Source organism: Cydia amplana, chromosome 17 (genome assembly GCF_948474715.1).
Source record: "Cydia amplana chromosome 17, ilCydAmpl1.1, whole genome shotgun sequence".
NCBI lineage: Eukaryota > Metazoa > Arthropoda > Insecta > Lepidoptera > Tortricidae > Cydia > Cydia amplana.
The window spans coordinates 9,153,752-9,172,617 of record NC_086085.1 but is presented as its reverse complement, the minus strand read 5'-3'; the positions used below and the strand labels follow the sequence as shown (position 1 = coordinate 9,172,617).

Below are 18,866 nucleotides of genomic sequence, written 5' to 3'. Positions count from 1 at the left end.
ACTAGTTTTACTCATTTCGACAAAACTCCGGATTTTCCTTTACTGCCATTCAGGTGCGATGATATCCGCGACTTGTAAGTTCTCCGAAACAAGTCTTTCGTCGCCCTCGTTCGAAAAGAGACCTTACGTACTATGCAAGAAGGATGCAATTGTGATGCTAGTTTTGGTATGACAAATGAATATAAACTATTCAACCATGAATTTTGGTCCTTTTAAGGAAAATACAGAAAAAGGTAACGACATTATTGTTGTTTCCTTTGTCATGGATTATACGTGTTGGCTAACAGAGGGCAGTATGAAATACCAAATCTTGAATCGTGCAAATGCGTTGCTTGCAGCGAAGGAACCTATAGGTAGGTACACAATTTAGTACCTACTTTCTACACAGTATTTATGTCATTGACAGTATAAAAGCAACGAGTAAGTAACTTGCACAATAGTACTGTTTTAGTAAACTTGGCACAGGCAGTCACGCATATGGAAATGTATTCTTGCTACTGCAGTGTTGAGAAAGCTTACCTTTCCAGCACACATTGATTTCACTCTCATTTCGTTCAATCAGTCTGAGCTCTTGATACAAGACAGTCTTTTGCGAGGATTTGTTATCGTCCGAAAAAATATAACTGTTAACAATAGACTCGTCGTAGCTCGATGTTCCAGATCCGTAAGGTAATTGATTGAAAGACATTGCAGTTTAGATTTATGTGCAGACGATTAAAATAATAGATCTATGCACAATCAAGGAATTGTTAATGTCTACAGATGCTGTCATGCTCAAAATAATTGTTGATGTCGGCATGGTAACGTCAGTCTATGATTTTAAATTTTCTTTATTGTTCAGTGGAGCGGACGAGAAGTTTATCCTTGGTAAAGTTGGTATTCATTCATAACAACATACCTACCACTCTCATATATATATTATACTACTCTTTGCCTACCACATACATGAAACGAGAGATGGCAATAGAACCCAATGCTCAATGCAGATGGCTAGTAAAGTAACAATAATTATCGCCCATGCATCGGACACTAGGTAGTGATGTGTTGTAAATAACAATGAACTATCGATAAGTTTATAATATTAATCATATTTGAATTAGAGCAAATATACAATTTTCTATTAATACCGAGGTAGTGGTCAATTTTGCCGGTCATGTTGTGGTTAACTAAAACGGTTACTTAGTAGGCAACAGTTGCATTAATTAACAACACCTTCGAACACATAAAATACCTATTATGATTAGTTAATTTTGTATGTGTTACTAATTGTTTGAGCTCGTTAATTTAACGACCATAATATGTGCGGTTTGCCAACCGCGCGACAGTGATAATAGCTATCGATATTATCGACAAATTGTGAACAAGCAAATATAGCCATTAATGCTCCACTATACTGTGACCGTTATCTGTTTACCGGACAAAGAATTAGTATTCTTGTTTACTCTGTTTACGCCGGGCATTGGAGTCATGCAGACGTTACTTGTCCTGATTGTCTTTTGTTTAGGCAGTGTGGTCTGTATTCATGTGATCGATTTGTCTTCCTCCAATTCGGACGTAACATGGACATTTGAAAGTAAAAATGGATGTGAGTATATTTCACATTGAAACTATAGTTTGTCAAAGGACTTCAAACATAGACAGAGAGAATTGTACTATCTTTGTCTTACACTAGTTAGTACTAGCACCCAAAAAAAAAGGATGAGTATAGTTTTTTTGTTCCTATTTACTGACAAGATTTGGTTGACCCAGTATATATAGCTTATTTGGCCAGGTTTTGTGTTTTTAACAGGAAACACAAAAAATAATGCTATAGCAGGAAGTATATTCACTGGGACGAATTTAACTTCTTAATAAAAATGACAAAATTTGGGTATGCTGTGTCACAGCAGATACCCTTCCCATTAGTTTAATGAAAGAATCCCATTAGTTTAATATCTGTCTAAGAACTGTTGCTATCATCGAGATACCATCTATCCTGGCCTATCTAGCTGAACTAACAGAAACGTACGCAGTGTACGCTGACATGTATTAAATTAGTTTTGACCGTTGTATTTTACAGCAATAACAGGCCGCGGTTCGGTGCCCGGCGGCATCTACTCGGACCTGCAGAAGGCGGGAGTAATTGGCGACATCCTCTCGGGTTTTAATGACGTGGCCTCGAGATGGGTTGCTTACGACTCCTGGACTTACACTGGACGAGTGACAAGTAACTATTAGTTTTAATTTGGTTAAAATAAATGTATATAAAAAACAACGGGTTGCACTCCGGGAGTGCCGGCAGAAGTGAAAACTCTATGACATTGTAACAGTTTTTCGATCAGGTCACGTGTCCGTCTTACGAATTTTCAATCTGTCGGTCACGTGACCTGTCGCGAGTTTAACATTTTTTACCCACCTCAAAAAGTGCACAGCGCCGCTAAAGAAGTTTTCACTTCAAAAATTTGGTTAATTGTACAACATATTGATGTACCTATCGTTTCAGTCTTATAGTTGGTCTTTGCATCGATAGTATTCTCACATCTACTTTCATTAGGTATTATTTACTACGTATTTTCTAAAATAAACCATTTTTAATAGTTACTTTTCTTACAAGGGGCAAAGTATATTGTATGTTGCTAATATTAACATCCAAGCAAGCGAAAGATCCTAAATTTAACCACGAGCGTAGCGAGTGTTTCGAAAAGTAGAATCTTGCGAGAGTATCAAGGCACGAGGGTTAAACAAACTTTGCTCCCGAGTGAAACACAAAATGTTTCACCTCACCTATTTATCATTCAAAATCAGCATTTAAAAGTCAATTATATCAGCCAACATGAGCAAACAACTGAACATTTGCATAATATTACTTTTCTACACATGTGGATAAAATCCACTTATCAGTTTGTGAAGTACCCTTTCCAAGGTGTGGTAAAAAATAACTTACCTACCTTTACTTTTTCAATCCTTGATGAGAGAACAAAAGAATATCAGGTTAACTGGAAGAGATCCCTCAAAGGGATAAGTTCGCCTGTGTACTTCTTACTATTTTTTTGTTATTGACCGAAGCGTAGCGAAGGTCTACGTTTTGACTCGGGATTTTTGCTTTTGTATGTCCGGATGTTCTCCTCTACAGGTCACAATTCTCAACCGATTCTTGTGAAAGGGTATAGCCGGGTAAGCATGGCCAAACTGCCCTTAGCGAAAAAAACAATTTCCTTTTACTGGATTATTAACCTATATATAAGTAGTGCTTTCACCAAATATTAAGCCTCAAATGCTTCAGATTAAAAAAAAAATGCAAAAAAAGAAAAATCATTTTTATTTTATTACAGCCAAAGTACTAATCCGATTTCTTTGTAATTTGGGTATGTTGTATATACAATTAAGGTCGCTTTCTGAAAAAAATAATATTGAATTATCTCTTAAAATAATAGTAAAAAATTGAGATGAAAATTTTCAGAAAAATAAAAAAAATACATGCGAGATAGCGACAGTTATCAAATTTACATATTTCATGTAGAATTTAATAATGTTTAACATATATTTTTTTCAAAAATTAAAATCGGGATTAACAGTGTTAAAAACTCGAATTTGTAACATCCCATCATACCTTCTCTTCATACAAAATAACTTGTACGTTATACTAGAAAGTTATATTCCCAACGCAATTTGAATTTAGAACGCAACTTATTTTGCTGAGCGCGGACCTTAAACTCCGTGGCTGTATGCGGCTAGGGCGAACGGCATTCAGAGATTTAAAAAAAAAGCGGCCAAGTGCGAGTCGGACTCGCCCATGAAGGGTTCCGTATTTAGGCGATTTATGACGTATTAAAAAAAAACTACTTACTAGATCTCGTTCAAACCAATTTTCGGTGGAAGTTTACATGGTAATGTACATCATATATTTTTTTTAGTTTTATCATTCTGTTATTTTAGAAGTTACGGGGGGGGGGGGGGGGGACACACATTTTACCACTTTGGCGCGCAAACTATTCAGTTTAGAAAAAAATGATATTAGAAACCTCAATATCATTTTTTAAGACCTATCCATAGATACCCCACACGTATGGGTTTGATGAAAAAAAAATTTTTGAGTTTCAGTTCTAAGTATGGGGAACCCCAAAAATTTATTGTTTTTTTTTCTATTTTTGTGTGAAAATCTTAATGCGGTTCACAGAATACATCTACTTACCAAGTTTCAACAGTATAGTTCTTATAGTTTCGGAGAAAAGTGACTATGACATACGGACGGACAGACGGACAGACAGACGTGACGAATCTATAAGGGTTCCGTTTTTTGCCATTTGACTACGGAACCCTAAAAAAGCGCGGTAACAGGAAAATATGCACGAATTTTATACAGAGCGTTAACGATTGAAAAATGTCTGTTCCTTTGATGAATAAAATATAAAATACGTCACATTCTAAATTCAAATTCGTAAAGACTGCGTTCACAATATACTTCATTCGTTTATGACTGCTTAGCTTTGCTTGTATGAAGAGAGAGTATTATGGGATGTTACAAATTCGAGTTTTTCACACTGTTAATCCCGATTTTAATTTTTGAAAAAAATATATGTTTAACATTATTAAATTCTACATAAAATATGTAAATTTGATAACTGTCGCTATCTCGCACGTATTTTTTTTATTTTTCTGAAAATTTTCATCTCAATTTTTTACTATTATTTTAAGAGATAACTCAATATAGTTTTTTTCAGAAACCGACCTTAATTATATATACAACATACACAAATTACAAAGAAATCGGATTAGTACTTTGGCTGTAATAAAATAAAAATGATTTTTCTGTTTTTGCATTTTTTTTTAAATCTGAAGCATTTGAGGCTTAATATTTGGTGAAAGCACTACTTATATATAGGTTAATAATCCTGTAAAAGGAAATTGTTTTTTTCGCTAAGGGCAGTTTGGCCATGCTTACCCGGCTATACCCTTTTGTGACCAGATTCTATGAGTAAATGGAATTTTTTGTCAATCCCGTTTTTGGAAATTTTCAAAAATGGAGGAGTTTTGATACCTCGCGCTTAAACAAATAGTCGTATCGATATCATAAGAGTATTTTCTTTTTGAGACATATTTACATAGTAAATGGCAAAAAATGCAGAAAAATTGTATTGCTGGTTTAGGCGGTATTTAGATATTTAGTTTATACTCGAGAATGAGTAGCCGAATTTCGACAGCTTAGCTAAGAACTATCATGGCGCATTTTGTGACTTTTTTTGTATTTTTTTTTCACTTAAACTTCGTATTTTTTTTAATAAATTAAAATCTTTGTATTGTTGATTGATCAAACCGCTGTGTGGCGCTGTCATCGTGCACGGTCCCAATAAGCTATGCTCGCGAGGTCTAGAGCTCACAGAGCCACTAGTTTTTAATATGTCTTTTTCGTGACAAGAATTCATGACAAAAAAGAATGGGTATCGAGTTTATATTGTTCGGGCGAATATAACAGGTCAGTAACGTTTGTCTGTTTTATATTTTAGTAAACCAGTTACCGGACACGAATGTTGCTCACTTGGTTCTTAAAGGCGTCGATACGGTGGCTTTCGTCGAAGTAAATGGGAGTCCCGTCGGTAGCACGAACAATATGTTCGTGCGGTACGTCTTTGACATCAAGTCGCAGTTGAAGGCAAGTAAGCCGCTTGAACAATATAAGTATTTCTTGAGGGTTTAAAGTAAGACAAGTAACATAACTTTTTCTCTAGATAGAAGATTCCTTTTTACACTTATGAGGATGCTTTAAAATAGCATACCAATGTTGCACTGCGAGAATATGACGACGTGCAAAGGCAGACTTAAAAATAATTCATTCTTCTTCATCTTTGTGTCGAGTCGTGACACCAGTGTTGATCAAAATCAAAAAGAGCGCGAGCGAGCGAGCGCGACAGCACGTATACTAATCGTCACCGCGATATAATAACCATAAAAAATAGTTAAAGTGCGCAAATGTAGTAGTGCTATACATCAAAGTGATCAGGGAAGAACCAGCTATCCAATAGTGAAATCCGTTTTTAAATAGTGCGCGCACTTACAAAGATATAACAGTGTTAAGTTTATAGATTTTTTAAAAACGAGCCAAACGGCTCGATCTTGCGGTCAGTTAGTGATACGCGTTCAGTGACCCCAACTCTTCGTACATCTTCGGGTCAGATCGCTACTGCATCGCCACTACCTACTGTGCGCCGCACCAGCTGTTACCGAGTGAGTGATTCACTGCGCTTGCCTAAGGTACAATACTGACCAATATAAAAATGAATTGCAAAGCATGTGAACTTGCTCTCGTCCCGAATGAGATTCTAAGATGCGTGGCATGCAATGCTGAGTACCATTACCAGTGTTTAAATATTACAACAGCACAATTTATGACCAGGAATTATGAAATTAATCGGTTATGGCACTGTCCAGACTGCTCGAACATAACCCGCCGTCGGCGAAATGACAACACACCCGTGCGAAAATCAGATTACGCCGAAATAAATGACACTAACATGTCTATCGATAACTTAAATTCTATAGATAGCCTAATGGATGAAAACTTAAGCGTACCCGGTGACACTCTGAATAACACCCTATTTACACCTAGCGGACCTCAACAACAAACAACACCCATGCTACCAAACAATATTTTGCAGCAATTCGAGGAACTCTTAGACAGAAAACTTCACGAAAAGCTTTATGAAAGCAAACAGTCAATAACTACAGACTTAAAGTCATTTATCACCTTACAAGTTAATGGGGCAATAACTAATCTAAAAAACGACACCCTACTTAAAATAAATACATTACAATCGGAACAAAACAACCAAAAAACCAACTTACAAAAAATTAATCAGACTATATCAATACTTGAAACCGAAAACAGAAAACTACAGAAGGAAATCCACGACTTAAAAGAAGCCATGACTCAATCGAAGCAAACTATAAAGTCACACCCTGTCAATATCAATGGATCAGGCAACAACTGCAAAAAAATTGTGCTACATGGGCTCACCTACAACTACTGGGAAACAGAAAACGAACTTTATGACCGTGTAATTAACGTCTTCCAGGAAATAATGGACGTGAACCTTATCAATTATGTCGAAGATCTTACTAGGATAGGCAGGAAAGGTAATAAAAGACCAATAGTTATAGAACTCCTAAGCAAAAAAGTGACGAAATTTCTACTCGAGAATAAACAATTGTTTAGAGCAACCGGCTTATCCATAACAGAGTTCCTGGAACAAGAAGCGTTACAAACTAGAAAAAAACTTCAAGAAAAGCTCCATAACGCTCGGCGAGAAGGCCACCACGCCGTAATCAAAAACAATATATTAATAATCAACGGGAAACGATACACGGAGATGTCAGAGACTGCTACAGCTCACACCGAAATAGTTCCGAGACAAGAAGTTCAAAAAGATATAATAAACATAAATAAACAGGACAAAACTAGGACGTCAGCAACCCCATCAACCTCTCATACGTCTGACCAGGCAGAAAAAAATCATTTATACGACAACCAGCAAACACCACATTCCTTTCGAGACTAAATTCCAAATATACGTACAAAACATGCAAAGTTTAAAAAATAAAGCTGATATACTAGATACGTTTATAAACAGTAAAACTATCCAAGTAGCATGTTTGTCTGAAACCTGGATCTCAGAAACACAAAAAGATTTAATTCAATTGAATGGATACAACTACGCAGCGGCTTATTATCGCAAATGCCGACAAGGAGGCGGCGTGGCAATTCTGCTTCAAAAACAAGTTAAATACAAAGAACGGCCAGACATCGCAGCGCTGTCCCAGGAGTACATCGTGGAGTGCTGTGGGGTAGAAATCCCCGAGGAAAAAATTATTCTGATTAATATTTACAGGCCGGATCGGGAAGTAGACACATTCTTCCACTGTCTTGACAAATTATTAGATAAAATCAAACACTGTGAACAAAATAAAAACATAATTATAACAGGTGATTTTAACATTAATGTCCAAGTGAATAGTATAAATTCGAAGAAACTAATAGATACTATGATGTGTTATAATTCGAAACAAGTTGTTAACGAACCAACTAGGGAAGTGAATAATGCAAGTACGTGTATCTATTATTTACAAACATGACAAATTATAAAATCAATGTAAAAGACCACGGCATATCGGACCATAAGGGTTTACTGTATGAAATTGTCACCAAGAAAACGCAGCTAGAAAATAAGCAAGGTCATTGGTTTTCCGAAACAAGGATTTTCAGCGAGGTAAACATGTTAAAGTTTAAAGAATCTCTTAAAAACATCCACTGGGCCCAAATAATATCTGAGACAAACGATACGAACACAAACTTTAACTTGTTTACGGACCGTTTGAAACAACTTCTAAATATACATATACCTAAAAAGAAAATTAAGCTAATACATCTAGGAAACAAAAATAAATACACTTGGTTGACAAAAGGCTTAAAAAGATCATGTAAAAATAAAAGATTGCTTAAAATAATTGTAAATTATTTTAAAAATGACATTATTACTAAACATTATAAAACATACGAAAAAATCCTAAAAAAATGTATATATAAATCGAAGAAAATATCATATGCTAATTACATAAAAAAATCTAATAATAAAATAAAGTCAATGTGGAATATTGTAAAAACTGTAACTAAAAGAAACACAAAAGAATCAAACCAAAATATAAGTTTAAAAGTCGGGAATAATATTTTAGAATCGCCCCAACAAACGGCAGATACATTCAACAAGCACTTCGCAACGGTGGGTGAGTCATCACCGCGACCGATAGCGCCCGCGCCGACGGCGGCGATGTGTGCGACAGAGCGCTCGCGTTCTACCCCCGTACTAAACTCCATATTTATTCGACATACCTCCGATCGCGAAATATATAACATACTGAGAAATATAAAAAATAAAAAAAGTTACGGTACGGATGAAATTCCCCCGGCACTACTCAGACTATGTGCATCGGAACTAAGTACGCCTTTGTCATGGATGATAAACCAGTCGTATAATGAAGGCACTTTTCCGGACGCCCTTAAAATATCGGTGATACGCCCCATTCTAAAACCAGGTGGCAACAAACACGATGTAAATCAATACAGACCCATTTCCTTGCTTCCTGCGCTATCGAAAGTCTACGAAAAAACTATGTCAAACCGTATTTACTCATTCTTCGAAAAATATAACCTATTAGACAGTAATCAATATGGCTTTAGGAAAAAATGCTCCACGGAACTTGCAGTAGTACAATACATACAATCAACTTTAAACTTAATAGATAATAAACAATATGCTGTAGGGATACTACTAGATATGTCCAAAGCATATGATAGGGTATCCCATCCTATTTTGCTAAATGAACTTCACAATATGGGAATCAGAGGTACTGCCTACCAGTGGATTAAGTCATACCTACAGAACCGATACCAACAGGTACAACTAGAATACTACCATCAGGAGTCGAAAGAGGTTAGGACAATCACATCGCAAATGTGCCAAACTACGTGCTCTGTCCCACAAGGATCCGTGATATCATGTTTACTTTTCCTGGCATACATAAATGACCTGCCGAAAACGATAGACACAACATGTATAATGTTTGCTGATGACGTGTCGCTACTCATTGGCACCAAAAGTAGTACAGAATGTAACGAACGCCTACAACAAATTATGCAAAAAGTTACCGATTGGCTAACAGATCATAACCTATTAATAAACCTTAAAAAGACCAAAATTCTCCAATTTAAACCCTACCAAAAAAAACCACTGGAAATAAAATTAGAAATAAATGGTGAGCCGATTGAAGAAGTTAGCGAAAGTAAATTATTAGGGATAACGATAGATACATGTATTAACTGGAAGAGCCATATTCAGGACGTAAAAACAAAACTTTCACGGTTTGTCTACGCTCTCAGTATTCTTAAAAGAAATACAGACCTTGAATCTTCAATAACAGCATATTACGCATACGCCTACGCGTGGCTCCGCTATGGTGTGGTCTTGTGGTTCTCCAGCACAGATACCTATGATTTGTTTATCATGCAAAAGCGATGTGTCCGTATCTTGACTAACACCCAAATACCAAACAGTTGCCGTCCGCACTTCATACAACTTAAATTACTTACCTTGCCTTGTATTTACATCTTAGAAGTAGCACGTTTTGTCAGGAAGCACTCTGAACTATTCCAAACCAAAAGCCAAGTCTGTAACAGTAGAAATAGATCAAAAAACAAGCTAGCCATACCAAACACGAAGTTAGCCATGTGCAAGAAGGGCCCATTCTATCAATGTGTCACAATAACTAACAAACTGCCCGATCATATTATGCAGGAACCCAATGACAAAAAATTTAAAACTGCTTTAAAGAAAATGTTGCTTGACAAAGCATACTACTCAATAGATGAATTTCTGAACGACCGATCACTATTATAATTATAAGTAACTCACCTTATGTACCTACCCACTGACATCTTAATAATAATAATATTGTAAATGTAAACAATCCTCATATAATTTTTATTTTATTTAAGCCTATAATTTGTATTGCGAAATTATAAACTTATTATAATTCCTATGCTGTTATTGACTTAATATAATAATAATAAATAAATAAATTTAACTTGCACTGTTATGGTACGGGATACATGCGCAATATACCTAAAATAAAATAAGTTAAGTTAATGTACATATATGTTTTTAGTTTAAGGATAATCATATTGTGTGCCCTTACAGGGTGTCATGTACCTACCGCTTTATACTTGTAACACCTTACTGAATTATGAACATGGCTACAATGAAATAAAGAAATAAAGAAATAAAATAAATAAATATTCACAATCATAATCATATTCTATGCTCTAACTGTATTCAATTATTACTGGCAAATATAATACGTTGTAACTCTCTTATAATGGCAATACGCACTTACTTCATTGCAGACAGGAGATAATGAGATCAGAATAACTTTCGTATCGCCAGTAGAAGCAGCTCAATTACGCTCGGAGAAGCACTTCGCAGCACCTGAGTGTCTCCCGGATGTCTACAATGGCGAGTGCCACGCCAACCAACTGCGCAAGATGCAGGCGTCTTTTGCGTGGGATTGGGGCCCGGCCTTTCCATCAGTGGGATTATGGTACATATCTTATAAAATCAAATTAGTGTGTTTGGTCAAATTTTATATTAAAGGAAAAAATGGATAAAAGTTACGCTTCCGGCAGGACTTGAACCCGCATCCTCCACAATCCGTGTGTTGCTCTTAATCAATTGAGTTACGGAACCCTACCAGGACATCGCAAATCTTTCCATTCCTTCCTTTATGCATACACGCCTTTGGGGCGGCGTATAGCGACATCTACCGAAAGACGATTACATCTTTTAACGGTACCGGAGTCTGAAGTTGCATTGAGAATTCACCAGTAACAATGTGCTAACCCATCATACTAAATCAATTTTTCAAAGTCAAAACTGACCAAAACTGATTGATTGTATACTTTCTAGGAAACCAGCATATATTGAATTTTACAACTCCGCTATTATTCGATCAGTGACAACGCATGCGGAGAAAGTTGGTGCGCATTGGGACCTAAAGATAGTGGCACATTTGGAGTCCTGTCGCAAGAGGAAACGAATTGACGGACGAATCAGGACTTCGATAAAAGTAAATGGAGCACAAACGCTCACTGTGGATAGAGTTTTTCAATCTACGACAAGAGACGATGGGACCAGTGAAGCTGAACTTAATATGAATATTAGCGAGGTTAACAATATTTAAAAAACATTTAGTACCTAAACCCCTGGATGATATATCAAGAAACCGCTAAGTTAAGCTTGTAAGAAGAATTGGTGAATTTAAGAATATTTTTTTCAAAGTTAGCAGTTTTATCAAAGTTATCAACCGAACGAAATAATCTTGACACCTACAAGAACCATTGATTGTACTGTTTACGAAATAACATTGCAACAATCTAACTATCCTTTTTCATAAACTACGGGTGATTTATTAATATAATCTTGTTTGACATAATCTTCTGTGTTTGTTTTAGAACGTTATAAGTCTTTGGTGGCCTAATGGGTTCGGAGACCAGCCGTTGTATGATTTGGATTTGAGGTTTACTTCAGATGATTCTAAAGAAACTTATGAAATACACAGACAAATCGGCTTTCGCATTGTGGAAGTTGTAGAGGAAGACACTTCTCTATTACCTTGTAAGTTTATTTAGGACTTGTATGGAAATTTGATCAATGATTTTCTGTCAACTGTATGTTTAAGTATTCATTCTGATTTCTAGGCAATGATACAGCGGGACCAGGCCTTTCCTTTTATTTCAAAGTCAATGGTTATCCCATCTTCATGAAAGGCTCAAACTGGATACCTGCAAATATCCTACCTGAACTTGGGAGCGATAAGAAAACAGGTAATTTTGGCATTTCCGCCCGTCGGTCGCTTTTGTAAAGTCCGAATTAATCAAAATTACAATTAGGTTCAAAATTCACTTGGAATGTCTATATTCTTCCCAGTTGACTCGACTGAGATGGGCTGTAAAAGTATTCTATACGAGTATAAACAACGGAATTATGCGTAAAATACTGCATGATATTTATTGTAGCCGCTACTTTGGCAGCTACACCCTTAAATATATTAGGTACGCGACATACGGCTTATATAGTCACAAGTTTATATCAATTAAAACATTTAAAACATCACACCTACAGTGGATGAGCTCCTGCTATCTGCCCGCGAGGCGCACATGGCCATGCTACGAGTTTGGGGCGGCGGGGTGTACGAGTCAGATTACTTCTATCAGCGTTGCGACCAGCTCGGCATACTCATCTGGCAAGACTTCCTGTTCGCTTGCTCGATGTATCCAGCCGACGATGAGTTTCTTAAGTAAGTTCCAAGTGTATAGGGCCGTGTATTTTTTTAATTTTTGACACTCGGTACTTGACTGTTTAACAAACCCCGATATGACAGAAAAGTACTTGATGCTTGCTTGTTTTTAGTTATGACGACAGCTGAATATACGTGGATCATCATCTTCCTCGCGTTGTCCCGGCATTTTGCCACGGCTCATGGGAGCCTGGGGTCCGCTTGGCAAGCTACACGTGGCTATACGTGGATACTACATTTTATCATCTCGCAGATTGCCTGGCGACTAAAATCACACGAAGAATGGAGTAAAACACTAGCCCAGCCCGTCCTTGGCTTTGATTTTATATTGATTTTAATTTCAGAACCGTCAAGGTGGAAATTGAACAAAATGTGATCAATCTTCAGCACCATCCGTCAATCGCAATCTGGGCTGGCAATAATGAAAACGAAGCTGCTTTGCGGGGCAATTGGTATTTCACTAACCCTCAGTTCATGAAATACAAGAAAGAATATGTAAAACTTTACGTAGACACCATTAAACCCATCGTGGAAGGTTTGGATCCCGGTCGTCGCTACATAGCCTCCAGTCCGTCAAATGGAAAAGAGTCTGAGGAAGAAGGTTACATATCAGAGCATCCTTATGACCCGCATTATGGAGACACACATTACTACAATTATCTTTTAGACAATTGGAATCAAAATATTTATCCCAAGACGAGGTTTGCGTCCGAGTATGGATTTCAGTCTCTGCCGTCTCTCGCAACGATGAGAACTGCGACGAATAATGAGTCTGACTTTCAAGTGGATAGCCCATATTCTGTTCACAGGCAGCATAGTCCGGGTGGATACGGTTTTATTCAAGACCAAATGAATCGTTATTTCCGATTGGATAAAAGTGATACGAAATATTTTGAAAAATTTGTTTACTATAGTCAAGTAAGTTCGCAGTTTTGATCCACATACAAGTAGAGATAGGGTAAACTACCGATATATACCATTGTTGCCTTTATCAGTCTTTATTTATAGTAGATTGTTAACCAAGGGGTGAAAGGCACTCATTTCTGCCGAGGTAGTTTGGTGCTCGAATGCAGTGAGAGCGCCAATAGTCCGAGGCTTAAATTATGTCTTTCACCGGAGTAGAACACTCTACTTTTCATTTCGTATTCGAAATCTCGTATTCGAGGAAATTAAAATGCATGTGATTTTAAAAAAACATGACTGAGTATTTTTATACTGTTTCTCGAGGGTACTTTCAATTAGCAATTTAGGTAAAAAAATCGTTATTTATGGAATGGGGAGTAAAAAATCAGAATGGAAATTGTATAACAAATCCATTTAAAACCAAATTTCAATTGTTTATCTTAAAAACATGAATATAAAATCGTACTTGGAAAGTTAAATGCTCTAGTGCAGAAACATACGTTTCTGCACACCTTTTAGAATAACAATGACCCTCTTTCAGAGCATGAGAAATGAAAAATATTAAGGTTGAAAGGGCCGATCGTTTGAGGGGGGCAGACGTTAACCTACCTATATAATGTATCATTATTTTCACTTCAGAAGATGTATTAACCCCAAATATACCATATTTTTTAGATATCACAAGCAATGGCGATGAAAGCGGAAACGGAATTCTATCGGCAGAGCCGAGCCGATTGGTACACTATGGGCGCTTTGTACTGGCAACTGAACGATGTCTGGCAGGCTCCGTCTTGGTCTGGCATTGGTTTGTGGTTGATTTACAAACATTTATGATAGTCTGCTAAGCCATTTCCGTCAGTAGAAAAAAGCGACAAATTTAAAAACTGTAGACGCGAAGAGTTATCCCATAGAAAATTTTAATTTCGCGCCTTTTTCTACTGACAATGTTGTTTGACAGACTTTATTAATTGTAACATATTTAATGTCTGTAAAACTTATTGCCTTAAAACGTCGTTCAATTTCACTTTACCTAATGTTTGTTAACAATAAGAGATAATTTAAAAAGACTCCGACCACGCTAAATCACCAAGTTGTACGTAATATGACGCGGCCGTACATTGTCACTGCCAAGAATGCCAAGTTGATGATAACGAAAGTAAAATTAGAAATATTACACCTACACGGGAGTATTTCAAGAAAGCCAGTAGATATTTTTAAATCCTTTTAAAGTATTTAAGTATGTTACGGACCTTATTCTACACGTGCTTATTTGAACGCTTCTATCACTTTCAGAGTACGGTGGCAAATGGAAGATGCTCCATTATTTTGCCAAATCCTTCTTCGCGCCAGTCTTAGTGTCACCTAGACTGCTGCTAACCCACGATGTGGACATTTACCTGTTAAATGACCGATTTGTCCCCATAACCAGTGGAATCATAACCGTTGATTTCTTCAACTGGACCAGCACAACGCCAATGCGATCAATACTAATCGCCGCCAACGCAAACCCGTTGTCATCAATAAAGGTCCCTATTAGTATAGCGTTATGGAAAGAGGACATTAATGAAGTGTTTTTAAGGTTCTCTTTAGTTGCGGATGGAGTTAGTTCTTCACCATACAATTATGTTTTCCCAACTCCATTCAAGTCCGTCAAAGGATTGAAGAAACCAAATATTCAGGTAGGTGGTCAATACCTTTTACAGTCAGCAGCAGAAGTTGCTAAGCGGTCCGGATTTTCAAAATAAAGTTCTTAAACATAACTTTATCGTTAAGATAATAAAAGCGTTTGAAAGTCGCTTTGAACACCTCACCCGTTCTATAGTTCGTTTTTTTTAGCATTAGAAAGAAGGTAAGCGATTTTGACATGTCTTTTAATTGAAAAGCTCTTTTTAAAAATCAGTAACTATTACTTATGAAAGCAGAAGAATATAAATGATCGTATTATAGATTCATAATTGTAACATATTTGCCATTATTTATTTTTAAAACGTGTTTTTCAATAAAAAGACACGTCATGATTGTTTACCTTATTTCTAATGCTAAAACAAACGAACTGTAGAAAAATAATATGAATTTTTTCACTCCTATTAGTTGACTGTGATCGCATTTATTTCAAGTGTCTACAATTCCTGTGGAATTCCAATTGAGTGAATTTTAAAATTGTTACAGATTAACGTTTTAAGCAACATCAAACCTTCTACGGACGGATTTCGGTACACAGTGGAAATAACCACAGATACAGTAGTTCTGTTCCTGTGGCTGGAGACACAGAAGCCTGGCCGGTTCGAAGATAATGGAATCATAGTGACCGACCCGCGCATCACGGTCAACTATGTGAGCAATAAGCAGATGTCACCGCAAGACTTGGAGAAATCCATACACTATCATTATTATGTGCAGGAATAATGTTTAAAATGTGCAGTTTTATAAAATTTCCAATACGAGTATTTATATACATAATAATACATATTGCTTACTGTTCCCATACAAAATTATGTGACAAAGTCACACGTCCAAGTGTGCTTCCACTGTGAAGTTGTGACCTCATAAGTGGACTCACGGACTCCTGAAATAATGGTTTATTACCCCGCATTTGGGGCACCCGGACAGGGAACGTGAACGCAATGACAGTATAGTTAAGGTTTTAAGTAACAAAAAAAGGTCGAACCTTTTTTTGCTTGATTAAAGCATGAAACTTGGCACAGTTGTTCCTTATATCAAAATAAGCCGATTAAGATCGGTAGCCCGAGGGACCCCCCCGCTTAAGCCCGAGAGGGGGGGGGGGGTCAAGTAGCGCCCCGCCCGGCTTCATTCTAAAAATTCTAACAGGCCCCGTTTAGCTAATAGGTCATATTTGGTATCAATTTCGGATAAATCAATAACGTAGAGTTCATTTCTGGTATAAAAAAATTGCAATTTGTAGAAAAATTAAAAAAAAAAACACAAAAAAATAATTTTTCAAGTGTACTTTTGGTTTTTTATTTATTGTCAAAATTAAACTGCTTGGTTTTTCTACATACAAAAAATATGACAATAAAGCCTATTTAATGCAGATTTAAAAAACATAACTTTTACTTACCCTTATGAAAAAGAAATTGCATTAAAAAAACATATATCGTCCCGCGCCGGTGAATATCTTGTTACCGACTAAGGCATCGATATAGACAACATCCGAAGTACACACTCTGGAGACCGACTAAATGTGTTGTTTATTATTGTAGATCATATATTAAAGATAGAAAGGCGTACATAATATTTGATTAGAAAAAAAATGTGTCGTTTAGTGAAAAAAGGGACCTTGGAAAAAATTTTCATAGAGCCTCTCTTTTGTATAGAAGCATAGTTAATTCCAACCACTCCATGGACTCCATGGTCCCTGTTCTCAATGAGTAAGAAGTAAACTGTAAGTATTATTTAATCTACTTACTTATTACATTATAGAATAATTTGCCAGTAACTGGCCGCTTTAATAACTAGCCGCTCTAAACTAAAAATGAATTCTATTCACCTATAAACAGAATTCATTTTAGTATAAGGTTCCAAAAACTGGCCAGCTTTCAATAACTGGCCACTGGCTAGCCTAAAATGAATTTTTGGTTTTGGGTGGCCATTTACTAAAAGTGGCCAGTTACTGGCGAATTACCCTACCACACTTTAATTTTGCGTCTTGTGTCATAATACAGTTCCTTCCCCAGACGCATAAATGCGTACATTTCATCATTCATGTAGTTGCATCGCGTTTTTTATTCCGGTTTGCATTTATTTCTGGTCAGTTTCATACTCTGACCAAATCAGGTGTCAGACCAGTGTGGAACCCGTCGTCTGCTTCTTGCTTCCATTCCCAAGAAGTCTGACGGACTGAGCAAGTTTGACGACGAACTAACGTCTGAACCTAAACATCAACCCCTCGGTACACTGCGCGTAATAGGGAATTTATATGACTCCCTTTTGTTAGAAGTAGGTATACATTATGGAATTTAATAATAAAATAACTTAGCAGTGACTTAGTCTCATAGAACAGGTATAACATTATACAACTCTTCATTTCAATATCCCGGTGTAACTTGCCTTCTTCAATATTGCACTTATTACCGATCATATAATAACATTTTTTTCTACTCCAGCACTTAAATGTGTCAATTAAATGACTGACAGTGATATCTAAAGCAATGTCATTTGAATGCTTTGTCTATAGGCTCATAAGATGACTGCTAGCAGTCATCTTATGAGTATAATACAACTGCTTTATTTTTTTTAAAGATACAAGTTCCGATCATCTTGATTGAAAGAGGTATGTTTTCATTTACAATAATAACTCTTTTTTTTTTAAATAATAACTCAATTTTTTTAAAATAATAACTCTTTTTTTTTAATAATAACTCTTTTTTTTTAATAATAACTCTTTTTTTTTAATAATAACTCTTTTTTTTTTTCTTTTTTTTTTTTTTGCTGCAGCTGTCATAGAAAAAGTAATGTATGCAACAGCTCATAATTGGTTCTTAAAATTCTCGGGTCTTTTTTTACAAAACTCGACTACGTCTCGTTTTGTAACTTCGACCCTTGAATTTTAAGAACCCTTATTATATCACTGTTGCATAAACTACTATAGTATTTTAGGGGAATGCTTTTAGCCACTGCTATTGCTCTATCTTGTAAGAGCTTGAATCCTTGTAGTGGTTTGGTTGAACTCTGAACAGATTCCATGCTTCGAATTCACTTTTTTTCCCCTTTCCACTGAATGCTCGAAACAGGGGTAAGACTTCCGCTCTTTTAGGGTAAATAAAAGATAGTTTACTTAGCTTATAGAATAGATAATTTTATTAGCTTAAAATATAATTCCCTGACCTGGATGCAATGGTGTGTCATGTGATATAATTGTGTTTTCCACTGTGTCAACGTGAGCCCACAATTCCTGTAGTTGGGGAAATATTCGTACGCATGAATCTAGTCTAGCTGCTATGACTACGTTCGTGTCTACTGTGCGTATCAATACCTTGCAATGACTGTTTTACAGCATCTGCAACTAGGGCCATCATATTAAATGAATCGGACTTTTCATGGTTCTTGGAGTATTCGGAATCTCA

General features: G+C 36.4%; 1 protein-coding gene across 1 annotated transcript; it reads left to right on the top strand.

The window, feature by feature from the left end:
- The first annotated feature begins 1,396 nt into the window (after nt 1-1,396).
- LOC134655934 (beta-mannosidase) lies at nt 1,397-16,231 on the top strand. The gene is made up of 12 exons (XM_063511445.1): nt 1,397-1,585; nt 2,060-2,206; nt 5,484-5,633; nt 10,935-11,124; nt 11,490-11,748; nt 12,035-12,197; nt 12,281-12,406; nt 12,705-12,879; nt 13,224-13,797; nt 14,458-14,587; nt 15,076-15,461; nt 15,952-16,231. The coding sequence occupies exons 1-12, from the start codon at nt 1,468-1,470 to the stop codon at nt 16,186-16,188; spliced, it is 2,655 nt and encodes an 884-aa protein (XP_063367515.1). The 5' UTR covers nt 1,397-1,467; the 3' UTR covers nt 16,189-16,231.
- The last annotated feature ends 2,635 nt before the right edge of the window (nt 16,232-18,866 follow it).